This window comes from Solea solea, chromosome 1 (genome assembly GCF_958295425.1).
Source record: "Solea solea chromosome 1, fSolSol10.1, whole genome shotgun sequence".
Lineage (NCBI taxonomy): Eukaryota > Metazoa > Chordata > Actinopteri > Pleuronectiformes > Soleidae > Solea > Solea solea.
Window position 1 is genome coordinate 17,826,855 of NC_081134.1, and position 9,502 is coordinate 17,836,356.

Sequence of the window (9,502 nt, forward strand, 5' to 3'; positions counted from 1 at the left end):
ACTACTACACCTGAGTGTTCAAGTGGAACCAGGATAAAATTACCTTTCAAATGCATGTTCAGTGTCCTGTGTACAGTAAGGGTTTATCTACATGTTTAAATGACTTTTTCCTCTATCTGTTTCCTCTCTCTCTCTCCCAGTTACTACCTGTACACATATGATAAGATGGTGGCTCCCAACGTGTCTCTGCAGCGGGAGGCGGAGATGAGCCCCGAGATGCTCGGAGCGCTGCTCAAGTGCCACTACAGCCGCAGAGTGCTGGGCCATGTCGAGCCACCCATGGGTCAGTAACAGTGCACACATTAATACACAGAGACACACACTTTAACACATTTCAACTCGCACATCCAGGTTCTAAATTGGAATTCTCTCTCACAGACAAAGCTTCATTCATCTGTTATGGGGAAAGGTTGTCTGTGAAAGGCTGCTGCTTTTGTAAAGCACCAGTGTTGTAGGATTTAACTAATTATTTTTAATGAAAATACTGCATATACTGCATTGCAGAGACAAAGCATTAGTGTTTAATAACCGATTACTGAAGGTAAGCAATTTTTTTGTGTTATCATTAAACTGTTAAATATTTTATCAGATGGAGGAAAAAAGCTTTAATTATTGGCTTTTATCTTTTATAAAAAAAACAGGCATCGCCATAGAATACCTATTATTGGTCGATGTCATTAAAGTACTCATGGTATGTTGAAGAACATATTAAGTATGGATATCCATTTGTCAAACACCTTCATTTGCATGTTGTTTTAATCAAAACACTGCACTCAAGTTTAATCGGATTAAATAAAAGAAAACCCTACTGTTGTGTCAGTAAATGCAGCAGCATCACATGTCCATGCACTGTAGAATTATGTTATGAAAACAGCAGAGCTGAAAACATGTGGACGGGCAGGAGCTTTGTCTCCAACTCATCCATTAAATGATTGGCTGAGGTGGCAAGTTAACTGAAATGTCATGTTCAGAAATCACATAAAAGCTGCACCTAAAGTATTTAGAATTCACTGTCAAATATTTATGTTTGAGCTTTGTATTAGAACCAGTTTAAGGTTAAATGATTGCCACAGTCTGTGGTAGGCAGCAGGGACGATAATTGATTATTAAACATGAAGAGAAACAGCGCTGCTGTGCGAGCTTGTCTGTACAGTAGAAACACAATCAGGGCTGACATGTCTCCTCTAAACACATGGAGCGCATATACAGTGAGTGTGGTCCATTTGCATACATACAACATAAGCAGCAGAGACATGCAGATCATGCACATGTAGCACACTCAAAGAGCTGACACGTGCTTACTGTAAACATACAACCACCAAGCAGTACACACACACATAGTTAACATTGTAGCCTGCAGCGGCACACACATAATCATGCATTGACCTTCACATAAAGACTCTGGGGGAACCTCACCACTGAGCATGAGGGGTGAAAAGGCAGTGACCTCCTCTCTCTACTCTGTATGAGTTTATGTGCACATTAGAATGTGTGTATATTAAGGCTTTAGAGGTGTGTGTGTATTTGTGTGTGTGTGTGTATATACACATGTACAGTATGTGAGTGTATGTGTGTCAGTGGAGTGTCAGAGTGAGAAAGGGAATCACAGCAGTAGTTTCTGTCTGCCGTTATTACTCCGTGCTGAACTGTCAGTCTGACTCTCATCTCTCTGGCATCGTGCTCTCCTTTTTCTTCTCCGTCCAATCTGTCTCCTCCTGAACCTCCTGTTCTATCCATCCATCCTCTCCGGCTTCCTTTCTTTCTGCCTCCCTCTCAGTCTGCTGTCACTTCCCCCATCCTCCGCCTGTTCTTTCTTTCTTTCTATCTTTCTTTCTTTTCTGCTCACTGAAAGCCTTCCACTACTAGTCTATCTGTGTGCCTTTCACTCGTTTTGTGCTCTCTCTCTCCCCTGTTACTTATATCCTTTTGATCCACCACCAAATGACTCACTCCTCTTATTTGTGTGTCTACTATTGTGTGTGTGTGACTGTGTGTGTGTGTGTACACATAAGCCATCTTGAGTCCGTAAATGAGAGTCCTCTCCAGCGCCAGACAGGCTGTGTACAGAGCATGCTGTTTCCTGTCACACACACACACATACTGTATGAATACATTACTCTGGTAAACAACCCAGTCTTCCTCACGCTCTCTCCGTCACCGCTTCTTTCGCTGCTCGCCGACACATGCGCCACTGCAGCATGTGTCCACATGTCGTCGTTGTGTGTGTGGTAGTGTAACACAGCCCCGTTTGATCAGTTTCCCCATGATGTGCGACGTTAAAGGCCACAGTAAGGAAACAAGGCAGAGTTGGAAGGAGTGGTGCGAGCTCCCACACAAGCGCCTTCCTATTCCTCCCTCTTCTCTCTGTGTCTGAGGTCACACACAGAGAATTTGTGGGCGAGTGTTTCGTTCCTTGGCTGTTGCCATGCCGTGCTTGTGCTTGCGTGCGTGTTCAGGGTAAGAAAGGAGGTGTGAGCTTCTGTGAGGTTGTGCGAGGGTGTTACGAAGCGTAGGCGGGAGTTTGCGCCTCCGTCTTTAAACCTCCTCCTATTGTTTTTGTATTCCTTCTTCTTTTTTCTTTTTTTTAACTCCTTCATCCTCCTCTCCCCCCCCCAGATCTCCATGCGTCACCTCCCGTTGCTGCTAGTGCTGAGGAGGCCAAATCCCAACATGCCGCTGCTTCCTCGGCCACTGAGCGGGAATGCCAAACCCAGGCAGTTTCCATGGAGACGAGCAGCCCGAGCTGCAAGAAAGCCGCCCACACCCCTCCTCCACCTCCCCCGCCTGCATCGTTGTTGACGCCGGTAACGGAAGTAGCGGCAAGAGACACGAGCTCCGCCGCAAGTGGCGCTGCAGCGGCGGTGGGGGGGTTGGAGGACGACAAGGACAGGATCGTCGTGGAGATCATGCAGATGTACAGCAGGCAGCAGGAGAAGCTGAACTCCACCCTGCACAAGCAGCTGCAGCTGGAACTGGTGAGTCGGTTTGTTGGAAAGAACAAAGACCAAGATAAATGAGCCCAAGATAAACTAGACCATAACTGTCCACGCTTATTAAAAGTGTCCTTGATGTGGATGTGGAGGTGACGTTCACCTTCCACCGGCCCCTTCATGTTTCCCTCATATCACATGAAACATTTAGGTACCAGATGGTTCCGCAGCAGCAGCAGCACAGTTAATCTAAATGACATTGTTTGGTTAATACATAGCATTGTGTAATTATTGGACAGCGTGGACATATAGAATTACAGTCGCCCATATCCAAATGTGTATTTGACACCTGTCTCCTGATAGAAGCTGAAATGTCGAGCTGTTTTTCCGACAAGGGTCAGTCGGGTATCACATCATCATGATGTCCTCTGACTTTAGTCTTTATGCCCTCAGGAGCTGGAGGCGTTGCGTGGGGGCGAGGCAGCAAGGTTACGGGAGCTGAGCGCCGAGCAGCGGGAGCTCCGCAGTGAGCTGGAGGCGGTGCACAGCGAGCAGGCGCGGCAACTAAACCAGGCCCGCCAGGAACAGCTGGAGCTGGAGACTCGTCTGGAGCAGCTGAGGCAGCAGGCATGTGCATGTGAAACTGGGGTACAGCGCCAGCAAGAGGCTCACTATACAGCACAGGTACAGGAGAATTAATACATGTCAGAATGATACAGTATACACACTGGCCTGCATCGCGCTCATCTCAGATCTTACTCCAGTTGGAATCAAATTCAAGCCAAGAAGGCGTCAGAAGGTGGAGATGCACCAAAATAAATTAACTTTGCGTCTTTCATCTGTAATTCTTAAGCCTTACTCAGTTCTTTGAATTTCAGCTCAGCACCAATTTCACACTATTAGTGAGAGGCAAGGTTAAGATGCTTTGAGAAGTCGAGAGAAGAACAGTTTGAGTGGATCGGTGGACTAACCAAATTAAAACATGTTTGAATTGTCTTTCTGACGAGATGATCTCTTACGTGGGAGGTCAGTAGTTTAATCCATGGCTTCGTCATTACCAAAAAATCCTGCAATGGATGAGGATCCCATTCGTTGAGTTTTGGTGGGAAGAGTATGACCATACCTTACACTCAGAACAGTGCAGATTGTTTTCTACCAAAGCCTTGAGATGTGGTTCTAGTTGTTTCAGTGACTGACAAAATGTGTGCATTCAGATCCGTTGTTTAGGTTTCAGTTTAGTCTTAATCTTGAGATAGATTGTGTTGGCCCGAGCTCAGTGCTGCAGTATCCTTCTCCTCCTCCTCCTCGTCTCTGTTATTGAAGCTCCAGCTCCTCCTCACCCCTGCTCCCCTTGGCATCAAAATCAGGCCGTCTGCCAATTTGCGAGTGAGGGTGTGCATATGTTTGCGTATGACTAATACTATACTTAGGTTAAACATTGTCCTTTTTTTTTGTTATAATCTTCAATTTAACAGGTTTTTAAATTCCCAGCTTGTGAAATCACGTCACCTTGCTCATGGTAAAATCACGCGCAGGTGCCTTTTTTGTCATATTTTCTGGGGAATTCAGATGTATATTCAGTTTATATTAAACTAACTACAGAATCCAGATCCCTGTTCGGATCACCACAGCCTACATCCCCAGAAAATGTCACCATAATTTTGTCTTTTACTTTTTAATCTACATGTTTTACTGTCGTGTTGGTACATTAGAGATGTATGATAATATAACTTTGGAAGTGAGAGGACTTGCTGCTTTACAGTGGGGTTGGGGTATCATGAATATTGATGTTTTTGACACACTTTTATTGTGTTTATTCTCACGTGTGTTCATGTGAGAATAAACACACCTGTTATATGATATATCGATATATACTAGACTGCGTGTCTCCTAATGTGTCGCAGTCACAGCTTGACTTCATGTCTGTGTCGTCCACAGTTGTCGGAGCTTCGTCAGCGGCTGGAGCGGGCGGAGGCGGACCGTCAGGAACTGCAGGAGGAGCTGCGCAGGGAGCGGGAGGCTCGGGAGAAGCTGGAGCACACCATCGCCCAACTCAAGGAGCAGATGGCTCGGTCTGCCGCGGTGGGAGGCAGTCCCTCTCCTCCTCTTACCCCTTCAACTGGACCCCCTAATGCCCACTCCCCGCACTCCTCCTCCACCTCTCCCTGTATCTCAGAGGCCCCAGCGTCTGGCCAGAAGTAACTGCCACTCCTCTGAGTGCCTCCCCTCGCATCTCATCTCCCTCATTCCTATCCCCATCACCTACCGCCTCTACAGACATAAACAATTCAGCCTGAAGCAGAATGGCGCCCCACATCTTCCCAGGCTGCTTCTTTATTTTAATTTTTTTTTGTTATAAGTTGTGGATTTCACCCTCCCACTCTCTCTCTCTCTCTCTCTCTCTCTCTCTCTCTCTCTCTCTCTCTCTCTCTCTCTCTCTCTCTCTCTCTCTCTCTCTCTCTTATTTCAGTTTAGGACTGACTTTTGTTTTTGTAATTTACCATCAGTTAAAAAAAAGGTTTTATGGTTTGTGTGTGTGTGTTTTTTTTAATTTTGATTGTTATTATTATTATTATTATTATTTCTTTTGTTCCCTCTGTCCTCTCTTTTAACAGTATTTAAATATTTTTTGTGGCATGTATGATTTTTAATTTATAGTTTTTACTGAAAAAAAAAACAGCTGCTTCACAGACGGGAGTTTGGCCGAGTAGAGACAAACCCCCCCCCCCCCCCCACATTTCACCTCACCCCTTGTTGCTCAGTCTGGATTCTGGAGATTTCCAGACTTCAGCACGGACACGGTCACTTCGCGATACTACCTGGCACAGCAGCCAGTGCCCACAGACACGTAACAGCACCTGGTTGTGTCTTCTCTCCATCTTTCTGTACCTTCAGCCCAGGTGCTCAAGTACCAGCGAATGCAGGAAACTGCATAGACATTTAAACAAAATCTTTTTTTTCTTCTTTTTTTTTTTTTGCTTCCTATAAAATACAGAGAAAGAAAAAGTATAACATGTTAAGATATCACATCTATGTGGAGAACCTTTACTGTACAAAAAAAAAGATTCTAAGAAGATGTTGTAAGGAAAATATGCCAGTAGTGACATTGAACTTGAGTGAAATGACTGTTTTTGAGTGTGAGGCACACAAGGTAGAAAGTTAACAGACTGTTTGGCCTGGACTCCAGCTGCTCCGAACACAGACCAGCTTCCTCTTCACTCTGCCTGGCGGCACCTGGACTCTCATGTTGTAGACCAAACAGTCTATCGGTTGATCCACCAGCTGCCCAGTGACTCCACATACACAAACACACACACACCCCTTACTCCGCCCTCCTCCCTCCCAACAGAGACCTCACACCTTCCATTGCTGTAAGCTGGGGCCGTTGCCCTCTGCTGGGAAACTCCTTAACACTGTGGTTTTCACCCGCTTTGGCCTAGACAGGAAACACTGTGCTCTTTTCAGGCTTGGCATGAACAAGCTCATGAGCAGTGTAATGCACTTAATGTGCTCTCCCCCTCCTCCAGAGTCTCCTGGGAAAGGAATGCGTCTGGACACGGGGGCTGACCGAGCCCGGCCAAGCTTGTTCCTCAGAGAAGAGAAGAAAGGTGGCGTCTCGTATGTGCAGGAGCTGCAGGAGCTGCACATACAACATTCTTACATTCTTACATGTGCGCACACTCTCGAGTGTGTCGGCGCCGTGCAGGGCATTCAGGCAGAACAATGGTCCCCAGCGTTCCCAGCAGATGATCAAAGCTCCAATGGCTCCCTGTTTTCTGGGCTTCTCCTCCTTCTTTTTTGAATCACTTGACTTCATTGTTAGCAGACGGTTTCACATCCACCCTGTTTGTCAGAGAATGTGGGGCGCAGGTGAAAGCAGTTAGTCCGGGGTGCTTTTTTCTTCTGCCTGGCTGAACAAACAGCACCAGGCAGGGAGAGGAAGAGAGGGGAGGACCGAGGGGAGCACTCGGAGGGGAGGAATGGTGCATCCTTTCCCCCACAAGCAGACTGGGTGGCCTGGGCGCCAGGGGTACAGAGGGAGCCCTTTTTTTTTGTTTTGTGCCATCAGAATGGGGGCAGCTGTTGTCGTCTGGGGGCCTCTGCCCATCCTCGGGTGAGACTGTACAGGATACACCCCCCCCCCCCATCTCTCCCACAGAACTGTCATCACACACTCAATCTCACTCACCCGTCCATCCATCTCCTGTGCCAGATCAGCTGGGGGTGTGCAGTGTTTTGTAGAAACCCAGGAGAGTGAGCAGAGATCCAGCCAGAAGAAGAGAGGACTTTTATTGTGTCAGTTGCCAGGCAAAAGCGCTTTTTATTGCTACTGAGGAGATCCCTGTATGTGTGTGTGTATGTGTGTGCGCGCGTGTGTGTAAATAATTGTTCAAAAAGAGAAAGGGGATCGGCCTCGGCTAAACGGCTGAGCTTTTTTATGCATCTGCTCTAAATGCAAATTGATAGACATTCCACTGTGCTCCATCCTGTTCGATGCAGATTTTCTTACACAGCTTCCCTTTACAATAACAGACGTTAAAGACGGGGCAGGGTGCAGTCGTGGTTTGTTGATGGTCACAAATGCAAGTGCAGGTGCAAACCAGTGAAATCAAAGCCCGTGCCACAAATGTACACTCTACTCTTGTTCCATTTAAACCTTTATTGAAACTATGAAAGAAAAAAATATTTAACGTATTAACTAAAGATTTATATTCACTTTGTAAATACAGTAGTCATTAATATATTAACTGTTCTTATATGAATAATCTTCAAAAGGTTATAAAAATTGGACCAGATCTAAGGCTTTCACGCGGCCAAAATGTTTTTGCTTTTTTTTTTATTTCCTTATGTCGAGTGATCTTTACAGACGTCGGGATTCGACGTGTTTGTCGAGCGGATGTTAGGGAGTGAAATGCATGGTTTACTGAGACACGGTGACGCAGGACAAACGGCAGAATAGGAAAAATAATACTTTGTCTCACACGTTCTCCCCACTTTTCTGAGCTGATGCGTTTGTTTCGCTTTGTTTGTGTAACTTCTCCTGTTACCCATCATCCTCTCTGCTAAATTGAAAAAAAAATATTTGTTTAAGAAAATGCATTTTGGAAGAAGGAAAAAATGAAAAAGATTCCTCTTTTTTTTTTTTTGCATGTTTGCTGCCCCTTATGTTAAGTGTCACCGGGCCACTCTACCAATCAGTTTATTGTGAAGAAGAACCCCCCCCCCCCCCATGTAACACACAAACTATAGGGATGGCTCCTATGCATGAACATTGAATATGTGCAAGTTTGTCATTATTGATTCAGAAGCTAGATAGTATAAGCCACATGTAGCTGAATTTGGTTGGGAAATGATGTGTGTGTGTGTGTGTAAGAGAGAGAGAGCTATGATGCGAGTGTGTGTGTGTGTGTGAGTGAGTGTTTTGAATTTCCACGTCTGACTGACACACGGCAGCTTCGAAAAAGGGAAGGAGGAGAAAGAAAAGAAAAGTGCTCTTGTAGCTCTTCGTGTGTAGTTGTTTTCTGATTGATAATCAGTGTTAATCTCTATCGATGACCTCTTCATCAGAACAACGACAACAACAAAAGACATTTGAATTTATCACAATAGCAAATTCACTTCATATGATTATTATGATTTTCTGTGTGCTTAAAATGTAAACACATGGGGGCGATGTTTAGCATCTTTAATTGAACACACTAATGGAAAAAAAGAAAAGAAGTAAATGATAGTTGTAACATGGTGTGCTGGGCCTTTTTTTTCTCTTTTTTCTTAAATATATATATTTTTTTGCAGTGTTATGAGAGCGTGGACATTTGACAGGTGCATTCAAATACAGGAGTTACAGAGTGAAGAGAACTAATCCAAGGTGACCTTTGAGTTAAGTTGAGGGGTGTGGGCGAGGGCGAGGGCATAGGTGATGACACTATGCTGGTGTGAGAGTTGATGAGAATATTACCGTTTCATTTCGATTGATTTAAAAAAAAAAGAAAGATTAAAAAAAAAGAAGTAAATATTTATGGCTTTGCTGATAAGAACCCCTTCTCCCCCCCCACGATGCTGTTGAGAAACATGAAATGCAGTGTCTGTGTATGACCGTTGCATACTACGTTGCCAATACTACAGTGTGATGAGACTTTTGTTCTTGCATGAATCGAGACACTGTTCTCCTACCTCATGTTGTGATATAAAAAAAAGAAAAAGATGTTTTTTAAGCAGAAGACACTGCATCTCTAACTGTTTATCATCATTGATATTTACTAGTAAATGACATACCTGTAAATGCTTTTAGCTAATACCTCAGTTGTATCTAGTGTTTATTTTTGGGTTCTGTTTTTTTTCTTTCTTTTCTTTTCTTTTTTGTTGCTCTTCCCTGATTTCTGATCCTGTAAATATGCCCTGTATAGACAATGAACTTGGATCAAATTCAAGTAAAGTTCTGTAGTGTCAAACCACTGCTGTCTGTTTGCCTTTTCTCACCAGCACGTGATCCTCGTTCCTCACGCTTGCGCACTGGGTTTGGAACAGAGGAAGTAGCGGCGTCCCACAGCAAACACACGCACACACACACA

General features: G+C 44.8%; 1 protein-coding gene across 2 annotated transcripts in view; it reads left to right on the forward strand.

Moving 5' to 3' along the window:
• skila (SKI-like proto-oncogene a) overlaps positions 1-9,385 on the forward strand; it is a 33,025-nt gene extending 23,640 nt beyond the window's left edge. For both annotated transcript variants that reach the window (XM_058648358.1, XM_058648365.1), the window contains exons 5-8: positions 141-283; positions 2,617-2,975; positions 3,384-3,614; positions 4,869-9,385. In XM_058648358.1, coding sequence (XP_058504341.1) covers positions 141-283; positions 2,617-2,975; positions 3,384-3,614; positions 4,869-5,132 — 997 coding nt within the window. In that variant the 3' untranslated portion in view covers positions 5,133-9,385. The remainder of the gene's footprint in view (positions 1-140; positions 284-2,616; positions 2,976-3,383; positions 3,615-4,868) is intronic.
• Positions 9,386-9,502: the final 117 nt, after the last annotated feature.